This window comes from Falco punctatus (assembly GCF_963210335.1).
Source record: "Falco punctatus genome assembly, chromosome: 6".
Classification (NCBI taxonomy): Eukaryota; Metazoa; Chordata; class Aves; order Falconiformes; family Falconidae; genus Falco; species Falco punctatus.
The window spans coordinates 38950628-38977928 of record NC_137585.1 but is presented as its reverse complement, the minus strand read 5'-3'; the positions used below and the strand labels follow the sequence as shown (position 1 = coordinate 38977928).

The 27301-nt window shown below is 37.2% G+C and overlaps 1 protein-coding gene across 1 annotated transcript in view; it reads right to left on the bottom strand.

Annotated features, from left to right (window-relative positions):
- Positions 1-27297, bottom strand: part of PTPRQ (protein tyrosine phosphatase receptor type Q) — a 176051-nt gene extending 148754 nt beyond the window's left edge. Inside the window, exons 1-3 of the mRNA XM_080393299.1 lie at positions 23663-27297; positions 23501-23541; positions 176-21000 (exon numbers count right to left, since the gene is read on the bottom strand). Of these exons, the coding sequence (XP_080249425.1) occupies positions 176-328 (153 nt within the window). The 5' untranslated portion in view covers positions 329-21000; positions 23501-23541; positions 23663-27297. The remainder of the gene's footprint in view (positions 1-175; positions 21001-23500; positions 23542-23662) is intronic.
- Positions 27298-27301: the final 4 nt, after the last annotated feature.

Here is a 27301-nt window from a genome sequence, read left to right as displayed (position 1 = left end):
ACTCTGTAAGAGTACACATAAATGACATAAATTACAGAATTCAGTACAATTTTTCCAAACTTTATTTGCTATTTTACTTTTTTTTAGAAAAACAAACAAACAATGCTATTAACTACTGGTACCTACAGCTTAAATATGTATGGAACTACTTATCGGTTAGATTGATGAAATTTACTTTTTGACTGAAAGCATCTGCTTGCTGGTATGTTATAATATAATAGTCTGGATCCTCTCCTTTGGGCAATTCAGTCCACTCCATTAAAACTACTCTAGCAGGCTTTTTCACTTGGTCACAGTCTAGACTCTCTGAACCCTGTAACAGAAACATACATGAATACAATTCAGTAGAAAATGTACCTCTACCTAAATAATTAAATTCTGTCAATTTTAACTACTTTTACCCAGAACTTGTCAACTAGCAACAGGTTTTATATGAAGCAGTATCACCATCTGTACTGTGTGACAGAGAGGGTTCATAATTTGTTACAAGTTCTGTAGGTACAGGCTCTATTTTTCTTTCTTTCTCCACAGATGGCCAAACCATGTCAGTTGACTCAAGTATGTCCTACTAGGAAAACAAATCTGTCATTATTTTGGAAACAAGGTCAGAGATTTCACTTGCAATATACATACTGCAATCACAGTTAGCAGTCAAGAGTTGGAGCTCTCAGCCCTATTCTCACATTACACGGTAAAAACTTTAGTGGCATCACTTTCAAAACTTCTAAATATCTCAGAATAATAAACAGCAACATTCAGGATGTAAAGAAATCGTTTATTAAACACCTCACTACCAATCCAATTAAGACGTGCCAGTACAAACTTCATTCGGCATTTCAACTTCTTACAGAGGTCAACTCATTCTAGGCACAAGTCTTCCATATTTTTGACACTACTTTTTTAATAATTCTACATACCTTTGAAGGACTTTGGCTTAGCTCTTTAGAGAAGCAGGTTCCTTCTGTGGTTGAATTTCATCTGGAACCAGAAACTTATGGGTTCCTTCTAACAGGATATAAACCTGAGTCACACCTCTAAAATTCAGAGAAATTGGGGCATGGGATGCTAATTCCTATCACATAATATTTATTAAAAGATTGCAGTTATGTAACTTAAGTTCCATTTTTATTTTCTGTATGAACTGGGAAAACAAATAAATGCCATCACTCAGCAATGAACTCAAAATGTAGTTAAAAAAAAAAAACAACAACAAAAATCAAATAGGAACCTTAGTATACCAAAATAAAAGTTAGGACTTTTATTATTATAATACTTTGTGTTATTCTATAACTCAATCAACCACACAAAAAAAAGCAACTTAAAAAGCAAAAACACTCAGCGCTTTCCTATTCCTTAATACAGTATACTCTGGAACTCACTTTGGTTTAAGGTAACTTCTTTTAACTAATGACAAACTAACAGAACTACAAATCTATCGAGATCTTAACATTCAGAGTTCAGATCATACTTTTTAAAGTATAAACTTTATAAAGTTTATAAAGCCTTTAATCTCTATAAAACCTTTATAAGAGGATACATACCACCTCTTGGAAGCTCCTGAACTGACAAACAGGACTAACATTGATGGCATACACAAAAGTGTTTACAGAACACTTTTCCATGAAAAGTAGCAGGGCTTTAATTGATGAGTCTATAGCTGGCTTGCGTTCCCTGAAAACAATCTAGTCCAGACAATCCAAAGGGCAAGAAAGTCTGCTTTTAAAGATAATTTAAAAGAAGTATATTTTCCAATAACTGAATTAACCATTTTTAAAAATTTTCCACCATCAACAATATATATGCCATTTTACCATACTTAAATCCGTACTCCTAGACCCAAAACCAAAAACTGAATTTGCAAGCGTACAAAGAAATTTTACTGTATTTATATCTGAGAAGAAGGATTTAGAATGTCCTTTTTTGTTGCCAGCACCTTGTCAGTTCTTTTTAGGCCCTTACCCAAAGACTGCAGCAATTTTAAAAGAAAAATTAAACTGACCACTAAGACCTAAGGTTCAAGTCTATCTTCAGGCTAGCTACACACCAGCCAAGAAACCTAAACAACAAACACTTAATAACTGCTGCTATCAACTACTTCTATTGACTACTTCTCAACATACCACTCAAGTAGGCTTCTCAGTCTGAAAAAGAGGCACTTGAGGGGAAATACAACAGAGGTCTATAAAATCTTGAGTAGCCAGAATAAGTGAGCAGAGATTGATATTTCATTTTCCCTTCAAGTACAAGAACAGTGAAGGATGACATAGCTGGCATGCTCCACATTCAAAGCAAAAAAAAAAAAAAAAAGAGGCAGTTTTTCACTATACAGTTTATCTGACAAAGCTTAAAATGAGTACTACAAGTTTCAGTGGGCTTCAGAAGAGGCCAGATAAGTTCATAGAACAGAACTACACTGCAGCTCACCAAACGCACTGCAACCCCATACATCTCAAGACTTTAAGCTGAAAACGATGGGAAACTAACACAGTATAGATAATTATCATATTATACTATTCTTACAGTCTTCCCCAAGGACCTGCTTTTTGCCACTGCTGGAGGTATGATACTGAACTCACTGAAGTTCTTATTTCACCCCATACCACCATCCTTATGAACCAGACACACTCAACTACTCTGCAACTGTCAGAGAACTTCCCTGAGGCAGACCACTGACTGCTGTAGGACGGCTTCCATAAAAAAGCACTTGTTCTCAAGCTCAAAATTGGCCAGCACAACAGGACAATATTCTCAAGGAATATACCAGGCGGCTGGATACCACAGCAGCATTTCAGCACTCCAAATACATGTCTCTCACCTGCAAAGGAATGGAGTGGTATTTATACCAGTAATTGACAAGAGCTTTAAAATCACCTTTGCTGCAAATGCTAAATGTAAAATAAGCCTCCATGTACAGAAACTAAATTTAGATAAAAATGGACAAGACTATTGCAAAGCGTACAGAAAATTACATGTAGTTCCTATGCACGTGGATCTTTTAATAACAGTCAAATTAAACACGAAGCACTAACCCACAAATGGCAGTTTTGGATCCAAAAGTAAAATACTTCTTGCAGAGGTACACTTCCTAAAGGCATAACCAGAGTATACCCCTGGGTCCCAGAATGACCTTCAATTTCCAGCATCACTGTGCATGTCTCTGCAGTATCCAGAAGGTGACAATTTACACAGCAATATGAGCTAGCTTCGGACTTAAGGATGCCAGTGTCTTTTACTTCTTCTGGGGAACAAAACTGAACTAGAAGCAGCAGGCAATAAAGCAGACGAAGAGCTTCCAACAATTTAAACAGAAGGAAGGCTGGGAACGCTCAGAGGAAATAACAGAGAGTTCCCTGTGACTGCCAGAATGACAAAAAAGCAGATGAAATCACAAACCATCGATTTTCAACATTCAATTAGAATATCTATCCACCTTCAAAAAAAGGAACTATTTCGTCTCACCTTAAATATGTATTTTAATAAAAGCAGGAGAAGAATTGTTTGATCCATAGAGAAACGTTGTAGTCCCAGTGCCTGCGTTCGAATCACAACAGCTTCAGAACAAAAATGTGTCACAATGCCCAAGACATAAGAAGAGAAAAACTAACACACATATTCACCTATTTATACTTCACATGGGTAAAGCAGCAGCCAATGGTGCACCCGAGTTTCGCGTCTTTGCTCTGGCCCTGCCTCTTCCCAGGCCTCATATAAAGTTTCCTGAGATCAGCAGGCAGCTATCCTTGAACTTCACTGAACTGTGGATGTGCCTGTTGTTTGTTAGTCATTTAAAAACCTCCTCAGTGTGTGCATGTGTGTCAGATTTTTTTAAGTTTTACTAGGGAGTACTGAACTGAAATTCCTTGAAATCAGCGTCACACCTTGCACTTCCCTCACGAGACTCAGGCTGTTTCCCACAGTACACGTTCCCAGCAAGATGCCTCTTTATCTGTGTTTACGACGAGCCTGACAACCCTTTCTGTGGACGCATGCAGCACTCCTGCAGAACCCACTGACACATCTTGCCAGGGTGTCCAAGAGGGGTAGATATAAACGGCGTTAAGTTTATGATAATTTCTGTTGAGTTTGCTCATCAAAGGACAGGCACAAACCAGTATAGCACCAGGAACTGCATGAGCAAGTCTAAAATCGCTTACAGAACATGAAAATCCTGCTTCTCAATACAAAAGCAGAGCCCGTACGTTTCCTAGCCCGCACACCATCCACTTATCAGAGGACTTCTTCAGTTTCTAGCCAGTAACTACTGCACGCGATTCCGGGCAGGAATCTTCACAGCACCCAGACGACCGGGCCGTGAACGGCGGCAGCCAGAACCGCCGCTGTCGCCGCCCGGCGCGGGCAGGCAGCGCCCCTCCCGCCGGCGGCCCTGCGGGGGAGCTGAGGGAGCGCGGGGGAAGCGCTCGTCGGCCGAGGCCAGAGCCGACGAGACGGAGAGCCGCTACCCGGTGAGGGGAGACGACGCTCCACTTCCCCCGGGCGGACAGAGCGGGACCTGCGGCTGTGCGGGGCCTCCGCTGCGGCGCTGGCCGCTCTCCTCTCCCCTCCCTCGCTTTCCAGCCCCCCGCCCGCGCCCCCGTTAGCTGTGGCCTTGCCCGCCCTTTCCGGCTGCCGCGCGGCGGAGCGGGGCCCGAGGCGGGAGCAGCGGGTTCCGCTGGGCTGCGCCGTGCGGCGGGTCCGGGCCCTCCGCCCCCCTAACGCGCAGCGGAGCCGTCGTGTGGGTTCAAATCCGAAGCTTCCCAGATATTTCCCGCTCCCTGAGGTGCAGCCTCACCAGGCTGGCCCTGAGGCGGGCGTCCCCGCCGGCAGCGGCACAGGCTGGCGTGAGGGGACGCGGCGGCGCGGGGCCGCGCTGCGGAGCCACTGAGAGCCCAGTCCCCATAACACGTCGTTAAAATAAAAAACTGCTGGAATGCTACGATACATGCATATGCGTATATGAAGGCACAGTCCAACTATTCCTGCAGTGCTGGGGTGAAAGGCGACACTGGAAGGGAGGTGGGGTGTTGAGGGGCTGGGTGCAGCCAGCTGGTCATGTGTGAGGAGCGCCTGTGCTTTGTCATGCAGCGACCCTCCCGAGCAGCTCCCAGTCATGTACCTGCCCTGGAATATGTATCCATCTTAAAATCTCAGCAGGCAGATGTTACTCAACTCTTTTACATGTAATAGCCATGTCTTTGGGGCTTTATAAATAAATGCGTGCAAAATACGAAAGTTGCTCCCAGGTTATTTCCCGACAAAGTAATTACAAAATGAATAAAAATTAGTGCCACTGTATATATATACCATGAAAATGAGCAACACTCATATTATTTACTGTGTATTTTCCTAGGTGCTATCATCACATAGTATGTTATTTCTGTCTTGAGATACTATGTTGTTCCGCAGTGGGTTGGGGTCTCTTCCTAAAACCTGTATCCAACTGGACTCTGAATTGTGAAATAATGAATGCAGTTTTTTAGTTAGAGCTTTATTTAGAACTTCTAGTAAACAAGGCAGGCTTAATCTCACCAGAAAAAATACCACTTTGGAGCTTTTATGTTACCCAGGCTCAGAAAAACACAGTAAATCAGAAGCTGCTGCAATGAAATGCCTGATCTCAAAACAGTCAGTCTCTCTGTCTGAGAAACACACACATGCAGAGCACACACAGGTGTATCACCTGAATGCTATTTTAGCTATCAATGCCAAAAAGTAAGCTGCTGCCTATTCATCCATTTTACAAAGCAGACATGCTCAAATTTTTTTTCCAAAGCACTTTGCAATCACCCAAGTATGAAGGGAGGCTTTATTACTGGGGCAATTTTTAAGACAACAGCAGGAGCCCTCATTAAATTAAGTGTGTGTGTCACATTCCACCTTAATCAAAAGAACACTCCCTAAAACATAACCATTTTCCTTTTATTCAGCATTTCTACTGATTAAGTTTTAACATCATTCACTACTGGTTTTCTCCAGAATGCGACATCAGTATAGGAGAGGCTCTTCACATTCCCTCACTTTTCATACAAAAACTACCTGTGAAAGTAGAAACTGCATTTTCTAAAAAAAAAAACAAACAACTTTTTTTTCCAGACTATCTCCTTTGAGTGAGATTCTCAAATCTCTGATCTCAGGGGATCTTTTACCACTGATTTTGATAGGCATATGACCATCTAATTGGCCTATAGACAGAATTATTTTTCAAAATAGGCAAAAAAAAAGGCAGTTCTAAAATGGACAGTATGTGGCTGCCAAAGAACTAGGCAATGAATCGTGTTTGCAGTTGCTAGAGTTTATTCTTCAACTCTGAACATGCTCTTCCAACCTGGTGACTTGTTAAAGACAACAGATAATTTTTCAAGTTTCCTTTTTCTATAGGCAGCTTGCGCATTCCACTTGGCATTTAAAGAAAGGTTAGAGAAAATTTAGAACACAATGTTACATACAGCCGCTCTTGACCATAATCTTTCCTCAGTAAAAGCCTTATTTCTTTTGCATTAATGTTAAGTACTGAAGTCAATCCCTTGAAAGATCTTTTACCTTCAGGTCATGAATGTTTTTTGAAAATACATTTCCCAGAACGGTTGGGAGTGTGAAATCCAACCTAATCTAGGAAACAGCCTGCTGTAACTATAATAATGTTCTTCTAATGTTCTGGCCTTCATGCTGCCCCTCCATGATTGCTATGTTGCTATGTTCATGTTTTGTCCCCTGTGCTAGAATATGAGCCTGTGGGATTTTTCCATAGGACATACACCTGTACATGATTATACCAGCAGCATAACTTCAGGGTAACCTCTGGAAAAAGATTTGATGGGACAGAACTTGAAAAAATTAGTTCAAGTCAATATTACCCACTGCCATAGTATTCCTGATGGGTACCTACGCATTTATTTGGTAGTAAGTTTTTACACAAAGCTGAACATCTGTAGTATTTGGAAATTGGATATGTCCTTTAAATTCTTATAAAAGGAGACATGGAAGAAAAAGAGATGGAAAGAACTATACAGACCAATGCATAATAAATAAATTATCCAGGCTCTGTAAGCTGAGTTTATCAGCAATGCAGAAGGTCAAAAGAAAAAAAAACTGAATTTGTGTCAGGAAAAAATGAGTGTGAAAGAAGGGGGAAGGAGCCACATTTGAAGCAGCATTTTCTGACTGCTGAAGCTTTGTGAGCAGTACAGTGACCATTTGTCACCCTGGAGTGCGTTCCTGTAAACACCTCCATTTCCAGTACGTTATGTGGCTCGTAACTGTGTTCAAACCCATACTTCAGGCCCGATCCTGCTCTCAAAATAAACTGGTAACAAAGACCTCAGTTGCAAATGGCTTTTTCACCAATACACAGATGCATGTGTTTGGGAACACCTCTGCCTGCAAAGATGAAAAATAAGAAACCATGCAAATGTATTAAGTTTTACTTTTGCTTTTTAGTATACAGATTTGGCTAGCTAAAAATGAGAATATTAGCTGCCTGTATAGCTATACTCTAGGTCTTTGATTTTATTAATGAAAATACACAGTAAGTGGCTTAAAGCCAATATTAAAAGCTGTGCCTCAAATTCTAATTGCATATTGGGGCAAGAATTGGTCTTAACAACCGACCTGGTAATAGGGCAATGCAATTATAAAAGTCAAATATCATAAATAATATGTCAGAAGCCTTACTGTTTCATACAGGGATATTCAGTTACAATCTGCTTGTAAGTATAGAGATATATTGACATTAATCCCCAGAAGAATCTGCATAGTTTTATAGGTAAGCCTTTATATCGTGGGATTCCTTTCGCAAGCACAAGTAGGAGAAGAGAGCAGTGGAAAGGCAGGAATGAAGGACAGATGCAGCCAGCTACAGATGGGGGAAATGACAGGGCACAGCAGGACCGCAGCGCAAGGCATGCGCACAGCCACGCACACAGCTTCTCCCTGGTTCCACGCGTTTTCCGGTGGCAGCGTGGGAGTCTGAGAGAGGCATGCATTCCCAGCTCTTTAGGGGAGTAGTAATTATTTGAGTCTTAGTTTCAGAGGGGGTAGAAGGGAGGGAACTCTGTGGCTGTTAAAGTTCTTTTAGTCAATAATAAACAAAGTTAATTAATTTTGATATTTAACTCTGTTGGGTTTGAGTTGAACCAGCTTTCCAGACAAGCTCAGAAGACGCCTGTGCAAACAGGGTCACACACAGTTCAAGGCTGGGGGCTGAGGCAGAAATGCATAGTTGAAGAGAGATGCGGACATGCAGACAGAACCACGAACTACATCTATGTTTATATTTGTGGAGGAATATTTGGAGCAGAGTTGTTCTGCCACACTACAGGCTCATTCAAACCCTCTATCCGTTGCAAGGCCTGCGAGGGCTGGTTCACGTTATATAAAACATACCACATCACAGCAGTGTCACCTTCATGGAGGTGATGGCAGGACGGGGTGGCTGTCCAGAAAATGGTTCACAAGTTTTAATAGGTCTTCACTTTCTGACCAGGCCAAAGCAGCCTGAATTTGGAGTTTAATTGTAAAATGAAAGGCAATCTTAGACCATATCCAGCCCCACTGAAGGTGTAAGATTTTGCTGCAGGGTTCAGGGAGGATCCTGACAAAGTTCCTACTGATTGTTGCTGCACATAAAAATACCAAATTGAGTAAGTGGGAAAAAAATCCTTTAATACCATTTTTCCTATTACAGGTTATCATGGAGTTAATGTTAGGCATAACTGCTTTTATAATTTCCAGGTTTGTCTAAGATTTTGCATCATTGTTCATCTTCAGTGGCACAGGTAAATTAACTGCATCAACACTGATTTATTATCATTCTGCAAAATAATGTTTATTAATTTATCTTTAATTACAAATGCAGTTCTAAATCTTAGAAAAGCACATTGCTTATAAAAAGCACAGCTGTTCAATCAAAGCACGTCAAGTGTTTGGTCATTATATGGAAAAATGTTATCTTGTAGAAGCTTCCTTAAGTAATTTATCAAATGCTAAATTCATTAAGTTTCAAGCCAAACTTTCTTGATGTATATAGGATTCCTATCTCTATGTTAATAAATCAAAAGGTCCTTGGGATATATTACTCTTTTAAAAGTTATCCTTTTAATTTGCTGTGCAAGTACACAAACTTTATGGCTATGACTATGATTTATTTACATTTCTGGCCTGCATGAAAAGTTTCTTTAGACAAATTCTGACAGCAATATCAGAATATATAGGTTCTAGGCCCTAGTATATAACGCAACTTGAAATGTCTGCCATACAAATCATAAAAACATGCAAAAAAAAGCATATGCTTTCTCAAAACGGCACTTTATTTTGATTGCTAGGTGATCACTATTTCTTTAGAATAGTTAAATATTTTGCTGAAAATATAATTTTTAATTTTTAAACCAAGTCACTATTTTTAAGGAGATGGGTAAGTAGACGACAGTCTTGTTAGTAAAGACTGAATTCACTGTATATGGTATTTTTCTTTATAAGCCATCGAACAAACATTTAAAGATTTTTCATACAAAGTAGCAAAATCGCTTGGGATTTTAAGGGTTTTTTAACTTTTGTATTGCTTATTTTTCATTGTATAAACCAATGTGATAATCCGACCTTTTTGTTATTAAATGATGACAGCTTCCAACAAAAACTGTCAAAATATTTTCAGACTTTTAGATAAGAATTTTAATTCTGAAACAATTTCCTTTATAAGGAAAATACTGCCATTATTTAAACCATTTTCATTCAGCAGGTTTATAAAGCAAAGTAATCTTCTAAAAACAAGCCTAAAATTGTATTCTTAGTTTTTAATATAAGGTTATGTAGTATGTTTAATAAAAGGGAGAGTATATTCAGCTTAAGGTGCTGAATCATGCACTGTCACAGCTTGATTGAACATGAATAGCTCACCTGAGCTCTTCAAAACATGTATTTTATCTGGATTTTTTTCTCCCAGACTCAAAAATTACAAATCCTAAACTCAGTCACTTGTCCAAATGTCAGTATTTTTTAAAAAATCTGAATAATTCTGATGTATTTTATAAAAATACACTGAACACAAATTTTCAAACTGGAAAACAGAGGAATAAACCCATTATGAATAGTTGAAATGTGCAGCGTCCTGGGTGTTTTTAATAAATATATATATACACATAGAATCTTATTCTACAGCTAGTAGGTGGACAATTTCTTATTTGGGGAAACAATAAAATGGGTATAAAATAGAATCCTTCATGTCAGAAACAGCTTTTAGATATTTTTAAAAAAGGCACAAAAGCTTGAACTCTTCAGCCTTTGCCTAGTCATGCTTCATATTTATCATAGATATGAAAATTAAATAAATGTCTAAGGTTTAAAGACATTGTTATGATTCTATTATATACTCTGGAGATTTACTGCAGGTACTTACAGACCATAGCTGTGTTTCTCAGTGACTTACAGTGTAAGCAGAGTATTGACATTGGCTTAATGGACAAAAGATAGAGTTTCCAACAAGGTAAAAAATGTTTCAGTTGAACCCACTATGTTTTAATAAATTAATTCAGTCATTCTCAAAACCCTAATATGTTTCTTTCCCATTTAGACATGGGACCAGTGGTGGTTCTCAGCTGGAAGTTTCTAAGTAAAAGGAAAAGAACCACTGAGAAATTCTGAACTTTGATAGGTAGCCACAATCCAAAATTTAAGGAAACACTGGAAACACAGACATTAAGTAGCTTTCAACTGCTCATCAGAAAGCAACTGAGTAGAAATAAATGATGGCTAAAGTATACCTTGTTCAAAGGATTTATATTTTTCTTTCTGCACATGCCAATGTTTAAAAAGAAAATCTGAAGAACAATGAACAACAGCATCTCTACTCAATTTGTGAAAAGTTACATTATAAAGCATAAATGAGGACATTTTCTCCCCCACTCCCCACCCCCCCCACCCCCCCCGCAGAGTACTTGGCCATCCAGGGTCATAAAATAGAGTCTGTTGAAAGAAAACTCATTTTAATTCTTCAGGTTAAATTGTACCCACAGTAACGATCAGTTCCATTGGCATGAGCAGTCTATAGGCTCTTGAATGACGTACATAATTTCAGTGCCATTTCCTGAGCAGCGTAGTGGCACGGTCAGATGACGTGTTCCATTTTCTCAACAACATCTACAGAATCTTAAATGGCTATCAATATTGACATTGAAAATTTTTGCAGATGGGCATTTTCCATTACAAGAAGCCACATTTATCTATGAGTGAAATAAGAACTGAAATTAGACATCTTAAATTTTGTTATAAAAATATTACATTTCAAAGTTCTTTCTGATTAGAACTCATTTTTACATTTGAAAAGGACTCTGGTCTTAAAAATTATCTTCTGAAAATTCATATATTCCAAGTGTAGACACATATTAAATAATGTTTTTAATTAAACTTTTCTTTTGGTTGTTTAAGCATGTATTCTGTCTTAACATTGAGCAAAATGTTGTGCTGTGGATACCAAAATAGAACCCCTAGTTTACAAATGAATAACTTCAAAACAGCGTAGCTAAATTCGTGTTCTTTTCATGCTTTTCAACTGCTGAAAAGTTAAATTCTTCTAAGCAAAATGAAGGAAAGTCTTTCCTTCTTGAATGCTCAAGAGGAAAAGTGTATCAGTGCAAAAGCTTTGGCCTTTTTTATTCATACTGCTTGTGACTAAGGGCACACCAATATTAGCTGTGTTACCACTAGCAAATGTACCCCAAAAGTAGATGCAGTAACAAACCAGCAATGGCAGAGACTGGCTATGCAATTATTTGTGCTCTAGACTTCAGCAGAGCAAAGCTTTCTCTCGCTATTACATCATGTGAAGAGTCATCTTAGCTGATACTGACAGAAAAGAAATTGATACTTTTTAATTAAAACATAAGCAGAGTTGAAGCGCTAGGAAACAGAGAACAGCTGTACTAGATCTAGGTCTTTTTGTGATAGTTTTAAATCTGGTTTCTTGTGCAAGCAAGGCATATGAAAGATGCTTTGCTCCACTCCCTTCCAAACAGCCTGTGAACAAATGGGCCATCTCCAAACAAGTTAGACCAAAAGGTTACTCTTCCAGCTTTCCTGAAACTTGACAGAGCAAAACAAAGACCTTGTCCTAAGCACTAATAATGTCACTTATTGATTAATTAAATGTAATCCTGCTCAGCCCTATCCAAAGTTTGACGCCATTAATATGGCCAAGGAACACTTAAGTAATTGCAAACCAGCCATAGCAGATACTGCCATTTGGTGGGCCAGAATCAAGTGATTGAAACAGAGCGCCAGGGGTTTTGGCATGGGGGACCTGGAGAGGAAAGGAAGTGGAGCTAAGGATATGAGTAGAGATTCTGAGGACATGAAAACCTGGAGGTACTTCTGAGTGAAGGGTAAGGGAATCTGGACTGTGGGAAGGGTGGGCAGCCATCAAAGACATGGAGAACAAGAAGATACTGGGGAAAGGGGGTCATAATATAGATGGAGGTGGGATGGGTGTAGGTCTTTTTGGAAGGTGGGCAGAGGGAAAGAAAAAATGAAGAATCTACGATAGAAAGTCATAAAAAGGAAGGCTTCATTTGTTGTGTCATTCATGGAATGACTGGGCCACCATTCTTGTTGCTTCTCTCTGAACCCTCTTTGGTTCTGCAGCAACATAGAGGGACCATAACTGCACAGAGCACCCTCGATAGTATTGTACCACTGGCTTGAAAGAGACATTAGAATTAGTTTGTTTCCTATCCTATTCCCTAAACGTCATAACTCTTAAGCATTTCTGTCTGTAGGAAAGCATTTACCAGAGGTTTTCACAGAACTGGATGCAAGAGCAAGGTCCTTTTCAGCTAGCTTAAAAACCTATGAGGTTTTACTAAATCTTCCTTTTTAATATTCTTCACTTTAGTCAATACCATGTCTTTATTTTGTCATATTGCTGTCCTGTAACCTCGGTTATTGAAGCAACTATGAAGCTCTCCACAGTCTTCTCTGCTCTAACTATGGCAAATAACTGTAATTTCATCTTCATGTTTATACTCTCTCATTACTCACTCTTCTTCTAAAACTGAAGAAATACACCACACACTGTTATTTGTACTATTAAACTTTGGCATGTCACTGTTGACATTCTGTCAGGATGGAAATTAACCTGCTCAGCTTTCAATATGTGATGATATTTTGCCTCTTCCCATATGACTAGGTTCTTTGACAGAATCTTACCAGAGGCCTTTGGCATTCTTGAGATACTGTGTCAATTGCTTTTCTGTGAAGTTCTACGTGAGAAGCACATTTGCTGCTTGGACATGTCCTGGGTTTTTTAGATGGGGCTACACTGAAGCTGAGAAATAAGGTGTATTAAGCAGACCCATAAATAAATGGGAAAATGAATTTATGATTTGAAGACACATGTTATGTGGAGGAGAAGACACCCAGAGAGTAAAGGTCTTCAAAGACAAATGCAGCAGTGTTTCCATCACATCCTAAGTGGAAGCATTTCTACTCCTCTTTTGGAGTGGAATGTTATTTCATAGTGAAGAGTTCAATGCCTTTGTTAGTCACAAGCAATTATGCTGTGTACTTTTCATTTGAAGCCAGATGTTTTTCCAGGTAGGAGGGCTCAGTCTTTCAGCCATAGGAACAGCTAATTTCACTGCATTTATGAGTAGAATAACATTCCTAGGGTCAACGTCTGCTTTTGAGAAGATAGCAGATTTTTTTGTTGCTTGTTGATAGCTGTAACCCACTTCTTAATACTTGATTTTGTATGCCATATGCCCAGCAGTAAACACAGGTCTTTTGTGCTTACCGGGCTTTGACTTATACAGTCATTTTTTCTTATGGCTGTCCTGATTATCATTTTCTGGAAAATTCTTTCTTCGTTTTTACCTAATAAAATACAGAAAATGCATACTGAATCAACACATTTTTGTACTGTATTTGCTACTAAAAAAGTGAAACAATTAAAATAATTTTTAATAATTATACTTTGTTTTTATTAATGTACACACTGAAACTATTACTTCCATAATTAAATAATTTTTTAGTAAAAAAACAATCTCATAGATTAATGAATACTTCTGTGGAATAAATACTTCCTGTGGAGAATTACCAATTTTATAGCTGGCACATATGAGGTATCAAGTGGCCCATTAAACTATACAGTTTATAAACATTAAAATACATGAATTTAAATTATATTTAAATTTAATATGGCAAGACAAATATAAGCAATTAGACAAAAGATGTCTCAAGTAATTTTGAATACTATTAGAATTAATTCTGTTTTAATAGGAATATTGAATGTAAATAAGATTTTGATTCTGTATTTTAGAAAATTTTCAGAATTTAACATTTGAGAAGGTAAAGCTGTGAATGTGATTACAACCATGACTCTTCTGAATATTTAAAATTTAAACAGAACTATATAATTTCAGTATATTTTTTGAGAAAGATGTCATTCAAGGAAGCTTTGAAAAACAGAGATGCATATATTTCCTAAACATGGTGCAGTTTTTACCACCAGAACTGAAGCATGTAGCACTGAGTTAGCATACGCATCTGGGATTGGGGAAATACTGCATTTTTAAGTACGTTCTGAGAAGTATTGATAGTTTTTTTTCTTTTATTTGAAAAATAAAGCTGTACAGTGCAAACCCATTTTTAACATAATAAAAATCACAATGTAATACACGAAACAATTATATGTACAATCTTTCATGCTGCACTCCATATCAGACTGTTATTACTATCTGTGTAACCGCAGTTATTTAGATGTCCTATTTCACTACCCATCAAAATAATCTATTAGTTTTGCTACACAACCATTCTGGACATACAGCATATAAAATAATAAGCACTATTAAGAAGAGTTTCTCCACCTTCAGCACATGCCTTCATAGTTGGGTGTACACAAAAAGAACAACTTTTCTGTTCACCAGAAGCTTGTGAGCACTTTTATAAGAGAAATGAGCTCTGAGTAACCAAGTTATTCTGCAACCACAGCTCCAGTGAGTATTTAAAAATTAGGCTGGCCGCAGAGTACACCTAGATTTTAAACTGCACATTGCAGGATCAAACAAGATTCTGTTACTGAGCTAGCAGATCACCGTACAATGGAAGGTCTTAGCTAGCCTGAAGCATCTTGGTTTTCCTTTCTCAGCAACACTTAATAAAAACAAGTCCTGTGATATTTCCATCAGAAAGCACTTGCCAGCATGAATATGTATAGCCTATGCAATCTGTGTACTTGTACAAGTCACAGAGAGAGGTATATGGCATTTCAACATATAAGGTGCTGATGTCTAATGAAACTTCTGGTGCTATACTTTTCTCTCTCCCATTTTCAACTGTTGAGGTGATCTGCATTCAGTACCAGGTATGCTTTTTTTATTCACTCCTTATTTGAGTAAGGAGTTTCTGTGATTTACCTATCCTTAAAAACAAAGAATTATGATCTTAATACAACAGTTCTGTAACATTCTGTAATTTCTGGTGTAAAGAGTGTTTATTAACGCAGGATTGTAATTGTATGTTTTTTCTCCCCCCAACATTTTCATGACTTTGTAAAACATGTTATTTGTTACAAAGAAATACAACGTAAATCCGTATCTGCAGAGGTGAGACCAGGCAGTAATGCACACTCTTGCTCTATTCAAGACAAAAACAGTTCAGTCATTAAATTCAGAGACCTGGGATCAGATTTAGAATCCCTTGGTAACAGTATTCAGGATGATGATGTTTTTTAAAGTAACATATTGTATTACAGCTATCCTGTACAGTAAGTTCATGTATTAAAACTAATTTCAGACATGAACCGAAGGAAGGACCATCAGCAGCATGTACCGTAAGTGGATGAACCTAATCCTGACAGGTGCTGAGCAGTGAACCCTAACCAGGCTTTAGAAAACCGCTGGTTTGGGAAGCCAAGAGGGGATCAGCATCTCTCAGTATCAGGCCCAGCACCGTTAACTGCATGTTAACATTTAATGCTGATGACCACTATACACATATATCAAGCGGTGCTTACACTATTATTAAAAAAAATACATTATTAAAAGTAATACCTGGTTCACAATTGATACTATTAGTAGACACTACTGGACTAATTGCAGAGGGAATAGACCCAACCCAGAGCCTGGCAGAATCATTAGGAATATAAGATTCTCATGAAATAAAAACATTTTTATATAAATGACATTTCATTAATTCTTACACTGCCAGCTGCAATTTTTCTTTTAGCAAAAGATTATGAGCTTTCCTGTTAGTCTTTCAAATTTAGAAACTGCAGCTGCTTCAAGTCTCACTAAAGATGGCCTAAGCTTTATTACTTTCCTGGTTAACACAAAACTACAATGATGCTTCCTTGTAAACCAAACTTTTGCAATCATTCTGTCTATGGCAAGGTAAGAATTAAATATGTGCACTCATGTTGCATGCATTGAATCAAGCTCTTTTGGAAAGATTATTTGTTCCCATTAAAACCCCAAGGTGTTGCAAGCTCTTCTTATAAGTACTTTTTAACGGCTTCACCACAAGGGCACATGCTTTTAGTTAAAAATAAAACAAAATGAAAATAGAGATAAAATAGCATATAATTCTCTGAATTATTTCTGGGTTTTTAGCAGCCACCTCAGCAAGTATTTCTGAAGTATAACGATGCCTTTCCTGAGGCCACAGAATATGGCCAAATTTAAAAATCTTCCTGGTCAACAGAAAACCAGTAGCCAATAGTTCTTTAGACTAATTTTCTAAATAAGGTCAGCCTAATTTGGGGAGGTGGGGTAGTTAAATATTTTTCAACATAGCTTATCTCATCAGAGAAGTAAGTAAGTAAGAAGTAATTGACTAGTAAGTAAGATTTTAGCACAATTCTGGTGTGTTACTTTTCTATGCTGGTTCTCATTAAAAAAATACTATGTTGTATTAAGACAGCTTTTATTTTCTGTTTTGAATACAATAGAACAACAATACTTGTGGTTCACTTTCAAAGCTTTGCATAAGTTGGAAATTTGAGTATTGTTCCATATTTGGTAAATATTAAAATTTCCTCTTTTTTAAAATCACCATATTATTTACAATACATTGCACTTCTGAATTTTATTTAATAACTGTGCAATATATGGTTATAACTCTGTGACTTCCTATTCAATATTGTTCAGGTTTGTCTAAAAAAGTTCCAAAGACTAATTTGTTTATATATTTGGACTCTAATGTTGAACACAAAAAGGCCAAAAAAAGGGGAGGATTTTCTGTGGCATTCAACAAGTGGCATTTTACACAATTAGTTTTACACAACACTGTTTTATGTATGCATAATTATATATCTTGATAATAAAACCTTTCCCAGTCAAAACTGCAGATAAAATCAGTTTTTTCTTAAAAGGCTTTTAAAATTGCATAAATTTTGAAACCTTTATAATAAGCTTGCATCACAATTCTTCATATTTTACAGTTACATATTCAGAATATGTGAACGTATTTTTAGATATTAAAAAGTCAATTTTATATAAGGGTTGCTAACATCACTATTACTACAACTTTTCCTCATTTGGGATTTTTTTTGAAAAAATTATTCCAGTAGTTCGGCCTTAGAAATACATACTAGTATACTAGTGATACAAAATAAATTGATAAGTTTGGAGATGTATTTCAAAACGTCATCAAATTCGGAATCAATTTCAGGCGGGAAAATCCTTATCTTTTATGGTGAAAATCATACAGGCAATATTTTAGAGTCAGATTAGCAATAAAGAGAATGTTTTCATTATTTTAATCAGGATAACTTTTCATCTTCCACGGGTCATGTTTGGAAAGATTTGGTTACACTCCAGAACAATAATGTTAAAAATCACCAAGTCAGCAGCCAAAATGAAGCAAGACCTTTTAATAGGAGTGGTTAGGTAACTATAAAAATTTTATGTGATTTATGGTGGACTGCATGCTTTTCCCTTCTTTATGTCCCAGCAACTGAAGTTAAAAAACAAGCCTTCCAAAACCAAAACCAAACTAGCACATACTGCAGCCTTCTCACTTACAGGTCTTGCAGCAGCCATCATTATACAGCTGCACAATTCCTCCATTCTAGGAAAATAAAATAATATATCAAAAAAGACTGTGCCCAATGCAAAGATGAATTATATCTCAAGACATTTCAGGTTTTAAAGATGTCCAACTAATACAAAACAGTATCACTGAAATCAAGAGAATTACACAGTTATGTATCAGCTGAAGGTTTGGTTCACAAATTCTTTACAGCCTTTGACATTGACTTTTCACTGCTTATCTGATCTCATCTAGTCTCCTTTGAATAAACCACTTAGTTTCTATAAGCATCTTCTCATATCATCCGCTACCATCTGTTTCCCCATGAGGATAGTTTAAAAAATGTGTATGTGTAACTTTGCTGATGATGTAAAAGGATTTACACTGATCATATGTCAAGAAGAAAATTAATACCTAATAAAGTAGGTCTTTACAACATTTAATATAGATATATATGTATACACACTTTTAAAAGAGAACATTAACTGCAGAATTTCAGAACCATTCTTTTTCTCAATTATAATCTTTGGGTTTGATTTCTGCTAAATGTACTTGTTAGCTAGAAAGTAAAAATGTATGGATGTGAAGAAAATGGCCATTTAAAAGAGAGCGGCGTGGGGGGAGAGGCTGTCGGAATCTGTCAGAATGGATGCAAGCAAGAAACAGGCACCCACAATTTTAGTGCATAACCTAGAACTGCGTATCAAGCAGACAACTGAATGTAAACAGCACTCTTACAATCCAGACAAAGACATTTTTAAGCTTCCATCTTCTCATGCTAGCATGCATTTTTTTATCCCATTACAGAAAAAGTTATGTAGTAAGTTGTTCAATAACTTTTTAAATAAGCACTTAAACTCAGCACTTTAAATCCATATTCCTAAATTGGCTTGAGCTGCCTGTCAGAAGAGCTTTCTCTTTGGCTACTGATTCAAGTCTATGGTCGTCACCTCTGAAAAACAGGTCAGATCGATTCAGGAAGTTAATTTTAGGGCTCCATTCTTTAAAATTGTAATCATTATTACTTAGAAAAGATCCTAATAGGTAGTGACAAAAGAGTTCCAGGCAAGAAACTCTAGCATAACGTAAAAGTAGAAAAGGCATTAATTTCAGATAAAATGCTTTCTTCAGGATTAGAAGAAATAAGGACTTTTTTAAACAAGTGGAATGGATAAGTAGGACTTATGCTAAGTCCTATAAATTATGCTAAATTTATAATCTGTAGTCAAGGCAGCAATGGTACATAGCCTCTCTACATGTATATTTGCTCTATTATTACTAGTAGCTTATATTAAATATATGGCATACTGCAAGTGCAAGAATGATAAGAAATATTACAAAATTAGAGAAGTATTAAGTTAGAAATTAAATTGTAAACAAACACGTAATGTATGTAAAGCATCCACATTCTTCAAACCAGTTTATATAAGTAAGCCAAATTTACATTTTTAGATATATGAAGTAGGTAGATAGCCTTTCAGGTGTGACAGTTATTTTATGGTATGTTATACAAAGTCTAGTTTAAGAGATAATAAAGTTTATATACACTCTGTCATCTTTCTAATCTTTGCACAACTTAGGGAATTCTTAATATAGCCCACTTTTATATGCAGCATTTCTGAATTGCTTCATCCAATTTATTTAGTGAATGTGTACCATGAACTTGGCAATTCCAAACAGAAATCAGACATAGTGGTTAGCACTTTATATAGTGGTAGTCAAGCATACTTCCAATTCCACAATATTTTAAAAGCAGTCATCATTAAGACCCAAAACAAACTTTCATACTTCTCACAGATATTTTGGCAGTCAAAAAGCAAACAGGAACACAGCAAACAAGACTGAATTGCTCGTTTACATGTTTTTACTTACCACTTCTTTAGTTTAAAGAAAGTGCATGAGGTATGCATGTGTTGTCAAGTGTAAGCCAAACTCCAGATCAGTTATTGTCACTTACCTCACCCAAAGTACCCGAAGTACAAACCTTGGTACACTCCCTGTCATTAAAAGGGGGACAGACAACACTTGATCCCAGTATGATAGCCCCTGCAGCAGCCTTTGTGCACTTGTAGTTGGTGCAGTTGGAGCTCCAGGTGCTTCCTTCCTGAATATATAAAACAAAATCACTGTCAGGAAATATAGAACATTTCAGCTTTACCTCCAACCTTGAATGTCTGTAAAAGTGGTGCCCTCACACTATGGTACCTATTGGAGTGAAGAGTTTGTTGCAGGCTGCCCATAAGGGAGCAAAGGGAAAGACTGTCCTCTAATGACCGGTGGCTACTCCTCCCTGGAGCCATGGCTCTGTTCTCCAGCGTGCTGCTCAGCATGGGTGTCCTAGTGCAGAATGAAGAGGCTCTGTGCCAGAAAAAAAGTCTGATGGTTTCTTTTGCTCCAAAAGCAATGGGAGGTATAAACCAAGTTGTGGCCACATTTGAATTTCCTTGTATGTGGATGCTGGAACACATCATCGGGATCCTGAACCCCTGTACTTCAGTTTGTACACTTCCTTTCTGTTGAAACCAGGATGAGAAGAGTGGCCTTGGGAAGAGGGAGACACAGTAGTCCTGATGTGGAATCAGAAGCTCCCAATGCAACTAATGGACAGTGTATGACTTGGAGTTACAATTTGAACCCTACCCTGCACTTGGAGCATATCCAGCCTTAAGTAAATGATGACATTTACATATCTTTATGGAAAATAGTACAACCAATAAAATTAAATAAGGTGTTCACCCAGTGTGAAATGGCAGGTCTTTAAGTAAACACACTTTTTTCCTATCATATGAAGCAAGACTCACAGCATGAGTTAACAAAGAAGTGACTGTCAGACACATGTTTATCATATCATTATAGTTATTTTCTGTCTCTGTCTAGAGGCACTTACCTCATACACAATTAGTGTTCCATTCTTAGTATGAAAAGAACAGGACACATTTTGACAGTACCACGAGTATAGTGACTGGAGGAAGGAATATATATTTGATGCTGGAAAGAAAGGAAAGCAAAAAAAGGAGGAAAAAAAAAACATTTTATAAACATACAGTATATGAAAATTTGTTGTTTTCTGAAACTAAAAATACCAAGAGAAACAATATACAGATGGATGGATGGATATGATTATGTATGCTGCTAGAAATTGCCTCTGAAAATAAACCTGGAGACAGAAAATACATATCATCATTGTTAAGTTCTCAAGTTCTGGCTGAGCAAACAGGACTAGCAAAAGTTTTCGCTTTGACTTTTATCCTGATTGTGTAGTTGTGTTCACAAACTGCATCATTCCTGTATTTTAGGAATACTCACAGCTTCACATTGCTGGGAACAGTTCACCATTGTGAAATGCATAGCATTGTATCCTATGTTCTGATCTTTTTCTTGCAAACACTGCACAGTGTCACAAAGGTCTCCATCCAAGTACTGAATCACTGACTGTCCAGGATTCAGTACTGTGACCTCTTGGAAGATGCACACATCATCCTTCTCTAACACCAAAAGAAATAAATGTTACCAAAAGGGGAAAAAAATCCCCCAAGCAAATTAACAGAATCACTGTGAAGACAAAAGTAGGGCAAAGTCCTATGTTCTGCAAAAGTATTCTAACTTCTTCTAGACTTGATTGGTTTGTGGGTTTAATTACCAAACAAGGGGGGAGGAGGTATAGTTCATCTTAAGAAACTGCTACAAAATGCAAAACTGCCTAAAATTGATGATGTTCCTGCTATGGAAGTAAAAAAATAATATGTTTTTCTTATTTTTAATATTCAACATTGAGCTAAGTACATTATGTGATTTATGCTGCACATCACAAAATGTAGCCTTTCTGTCAATTAAACTAGTATGTCTACAGTTACCTGTGGGACAGTAATATGCTCAAGCTGTACCGTAACTGTGTTCTGTGCTCCCAGAGGCAGTCTAGCCTGGGCTGCAGTCAGGATAGCAGCATACCTCAAGCACCCTCATGCACAGCACAGCTGAAGTCTAGCCTTCACAGGGTAGCTGAGTGATGGAAGGGAGCAGAGATCTAATCTTAAGACTGGGCACCTACCCTCGCGCTGGCTGGACAGATCTTTTGCTGTCGTGTGAATGTTGTCTTGGTTGTGGTTGATGGTGGACTAATAGCAGTCACACCACTCACACGCAGCTAAGGTTAACAGCCTGCTTCCTGCCTGCCTTGCACCAGAAAGGCCATGCCTGACTCTGAAAGCATGGGCAGTTTTACAACACTCCTACACCCCTCCAGAACAGACACAAAATGGGTTAGAGGCAAAGCATCATATTGAGAAATGAGAGAGTAATTGCATAAGTAGATGGACACCCATAAAAACAAGATTAAAGGGTGTTTACATTTGAGAAGGTTATCGTGGTCATATTTCTACTTTCTCTGCTTGTAGGTTTTACTAAAAAATGAAACAAAACAACTAGGAATATGGAAAAGTTACTGCAAATGTAGTGAATGTATCCACAAAGACTGGAAATACTACTATCTATTTTTTTAACTTCTCTCTGAATTAAAAAGATAAAAGAGTTTGCAGTCATGCACAATTAAATGAGTACTAAACAGACATTTTTTCTCTAAAAATGTAAAATATTACTTTAATCACTTCCACCCCTGCTTTCATAAAAGAGAAAAATTGCAATGTACTCAAGAAACAGTAGCACGTTCAGAGTTATTAAATGTATTTATCTCTTTAAAGAGGAGCAAAGTACTTAATTTCCTCTAGGAATGCATATGAATAGCAGAGTCCCTAAACAGCAATTTTTCCTGAGATACAAAGTTATTGAAATAATAAACATATTAGCAAAAAAACTCTGTCCTATGAATTTTCTTCCAAAAGATAGGTGAAAGCTATTGAAATTTGCCACACCTGTTTAGACTTTACATTATGGAGTCCTCATATAAAGGGAAGAGAAGGACAAGCTACAGGCATTTGATAGGTAAAATATCCCTGTCACTGTGGTAATAACAGGAGTCTGAACATTCACTTACAATTATTTTCCAGATTCCAGTCCCTATTATGAGAAAGTATGTGAGAAGCAAAATATTTATGACTTCTCATATTGGCTAAATTCAATAATATTAAATCATTTTAATCAAAAACATAAATGATTAACAAAATAACACATTTCTCCAGATGATATGTATGATCATAAAGCTCATTCTTCATTACTTATTAAAAACAATTGGGAATTATTTACGTGGAAAACCTTCGAGCATATTGTTTTGAGTCAACATTGAACAGAATAGTATTACAGCTGGTTTTCTTCTTTTGACATCTTACAACACACAAAGTGAAATTTCCCCAAGAATAGCTGACAACACTGTGCAGACACCTGATGGAGTTACACGCTTGAGCTGGGGACTGGGAGGTAGTCCCAGCCTGTCCCTATTCAGCCTCATCACCCTTTCCTTGAAACAAGGAATGGAAAGGGAGAGGGTAAGGGAGTTGAACACCATTAATAAATATCTCTAAAGGACAGTGCTTACCAATTTACAGGTCAGCACAGTAGTGTTTTCACAGCTACATTCTGAGAACAAGAAAACTGTTTAATAAATAAAAATAATAAATAAATAATAATTTATTTATTAACTGATATTATCAATTAGCTTTTGTTAACAGCAGTGGCTAAGGAATAAAACAATATTTACCACAGTGCCATTCTGGACAACAGTGCCCAGGTATTTTTTTCTTCACAAGTGTCATGTCATCTGTGCAATTCATAGGAGGCTCAGAACAAAGATTTTCATCACAAACTAAGTGAGGGGAAAAGACATGTAAGAATTTAATCAAATTTCCTTTGAATTTTCCAGCTTATATTTCTCTTGATAAACTACTTCTAAAATAATGACATTTTAAATAATTTTAATTGTGTTAATTGCCTTAAAGCACATTTAGATTTTCAAAAAACATCACACAGGAATCATTTAATATTGTTTCGACTTCAGAGTCACTCAAGCTGATAGCCGGTATTAAAGACAACTAAAATCACAGCTTTTGGAGAACATGTTTTTTTTTCTCCCAGCTAAAATTTGCTGTAAAGCACATTTCTATACAACAGAGAGCAACTGTCCTCCTGGAATGATTCTAATAAGAAAATACCTGCCTACCTTATTGGAGGTGGGTTACTGGGACTCTGAAAGAAGACCACATATGAAGATCTAACTTTCTACCTGCCAAAATGTGGCAAAACCAGTGCCAAACACCTTTGCAGAAACTTTCACCTAAGTGCAAGTACTAGGAAAAAGAAAGGAACAAAATACGGAACCACCTGAAGCAAAAATTGCTATGATCCAAACTTACTGGAAGACAATTCAATTCATTAAAATTACCCAAAGACTGCAACAGGACAAGAGTTAATCTAAATTAAGCAGTTACACTTGTAGACATTACTTAAGAACATAAAGCACAATTTCTGTGCTTCACGAAGCTACCAAAGAGACTACATTACACTGCCAATATTTTTCTTCTGGCTGCTCATTGTTCAAATGGCAGTCAGCCTCGTAGTATTTGAAACCCTTGCCCTACTCCTTCCCTTAAAAGCTAAAAGTGCAAAGAAAATGCCTAAACACTAATGAATGGTACAACAGAGGAACAACAACATAGAAGCTATTTTATTACAGGTGTTTTATTAGATGAAAAATTATATATTTGTACTCCCAAGGATGGGATTCAGTTCCACATTAATGTATTGGTGTTGAGATCACCCTGAAAGTAGCTATATGCTGTCTGATGTACTAAATAACTTCTCCAGACTTCATTTGACTGGGTTGGTTACACCACCACTGAGTACACGAAGAACTTTGAACCTATCTCAAATGCAGACACCCTCTTTTTGATCTCTTAATCTCTGTCTAAAGCTCACCCCAAATGTTGAATCAAACCATTCTACACACACACAGCCTGTAATTTTCACCAGATTTGCTAAGATATTGAACTGACAACAATTACACTTACTGCAGTAGTAATGAGGACAACAGTAATGTATGGTATTAAGGTCCACAGTGAGAATTTCCCCTTCATTACACAAGGGAACAGGCTTAATACAGGATTCACAAACTAAATAAAAAAAAAAATCAGGCATTTACAAAGTTTTACATACTAAAAAGTTAGCACGTGAATTCTTTTTAACAGATTATATAACAAGTCATATTATGTTTGGTACCTGGGTAACAGTAACAGCTTTTATGGACTGACATTCAAATACAAAAATATTACGATGTTCAAAGTTATGCTGGAAAAAAAGATCCCAAACCCCAAGAATAATTCATGCTAAAGTCAGCCTGACCTGTGTGAAGTCCCACTGACCTGTCCAAAAATTCCTGGTAAGTTATTAGTTCTGGAACTACAGACTGCTTTTGTAAATACTTAACTATTCCTTAGTTATCCATGAAGATATCAGAGGCTTCTTACCACAGAGATAAGAGAAACAACAGGGATCTTCCTGTTTTGCTTCAACAATAAATTGATCTTCTCTGCAGTCCAGCTGGGAAGCCTTGAAACAAACTGAAGGATCACATTCTATAGGATATGAAATAAACACTATTTTAAAAAGAGTCACAGAAACAATACTAAAAAGATAAAGAAAATACATTCTACATCTACTCAGTAAAACTAAATACCACAAATAGACTGTAAATCAAAAGCGACACAAAACACAAACACAAAAAAGTATTGGAAATTGTGGCCTGGTGCTATTTACAATGTCCCATTCTGTTAACAATCAAAACAACTTGTAAGGCAAATTTTCTTACAATACATAGTACAAGTGTGGAAATTGTCCCAGTAACTGTATTTTTGTATTTCCCTTACCACATCAGTACTGTGGACAGCAGGACAGGGGGTGGTAGCCTATGACTAATTTTTCATTGAGTTTGCATGTTGGAATAATGGCATCACACAATGACATGTTGAATTCTGTGGGATAAAAACCAATCAAATTTAACATATTTGAAAGATGCAAGTGCAAGTCGTATAGCTCAAGATATTTATACCATCTATTATAGAGCACCACAAACTAAGAGCAGCCCTAGTCAGCTTAAAGTGTACTCCATACCATCATGTAGATCTCCAAGCTCAGCCCAGGGCTGGTGTAGCTCTATTCATGTGGCACTGTGCAAGTACAGTTATATCCCTCATCGAGTAGGTATTTACTTGCTCTGCTTCCTACACATGAAGCCAGCTAAGATGACCCGGTGAAAATATTCCCTAAACAAATTGACAGGACAGTGTTTGCTACAGGTATCTTAGCTAATGAGCAAAAGCAGTCTATCAGCTGGACCATTTGTTGTTGTTTTCCTTGAAGATGTTATGAAGAAGTAGGTGTCTTTTGCTCAACATTTTCGGAGAAATAAATTTATTCCTTTTTCTAACAACCGTGGCTAGACAGAATATTAGTATTCAGTGATCAGCTTACAGAATAATGCTTCTGGGAAACAGCAGTAGGTCAGAGGATACTGCTCTTGACACCAAAGCACTAATAAGAAAAGTAAACAGGCTCTGATGACTGCCCCAATTACCAAGGTACTTCTATCATCACGTATTTATCAATTTCTTTTGAAATTCCATCCAAGAGCTTAAAAATTCATTTTTAACAGAAGTTTTGTTTCACTAAGAAAATTATTTCAGTGAGTCAGTTCTTACAAAGAAAAGAAGCCTACTTTGGTGGCTCAACCACCCACAAGTACCTAAAAATCACTTCTGAAAAATGTTACCTTGAACCCTATCTAAAGATTGTCATCTGTCAGAGAAGTTACTGAAAACAAGTGTGGTACGTACCGCAAATTTCCTTTGGGCAGCAAGCGCTCTCTTCATGACATGGACGATAACTTCCCCTTCTCTTTCACAGAGTGGGGATGGATCCTCGTTGCATTCATGTTCTACAGCAACAATGCTTCCATTTCCTAAACAGTTGTACATGCAACAGCTTCTCATGGACCCATTCCAGATCTCCCCAGCAGAGCGGGGTTGTCCTTTGTTATCTGTACATGCTGAGAGAAAAATCATTACATCCCTTCAACAAGTAGAGTGCAGGTTTTCTGCAAGCAACTATGAATTGCATAAAATTATCGCATAAGACCGCTGTGCAGCACTATGATCAAGGAATCCAAGAAAAGATGATGACCTTATAAACTCCAAATGAACAAACGCTTTGCTATGAGTGAAAATAAATAACGAGTACAAGGGAAAGAACCTGCCCATGCTATTCCTTCCTGAGTACTCCAGGAAAGAAAGCCTGAGAGCTATGAAAGAATTGCTATAATTTTTCCCTAACAGGAGTACATCAGCAC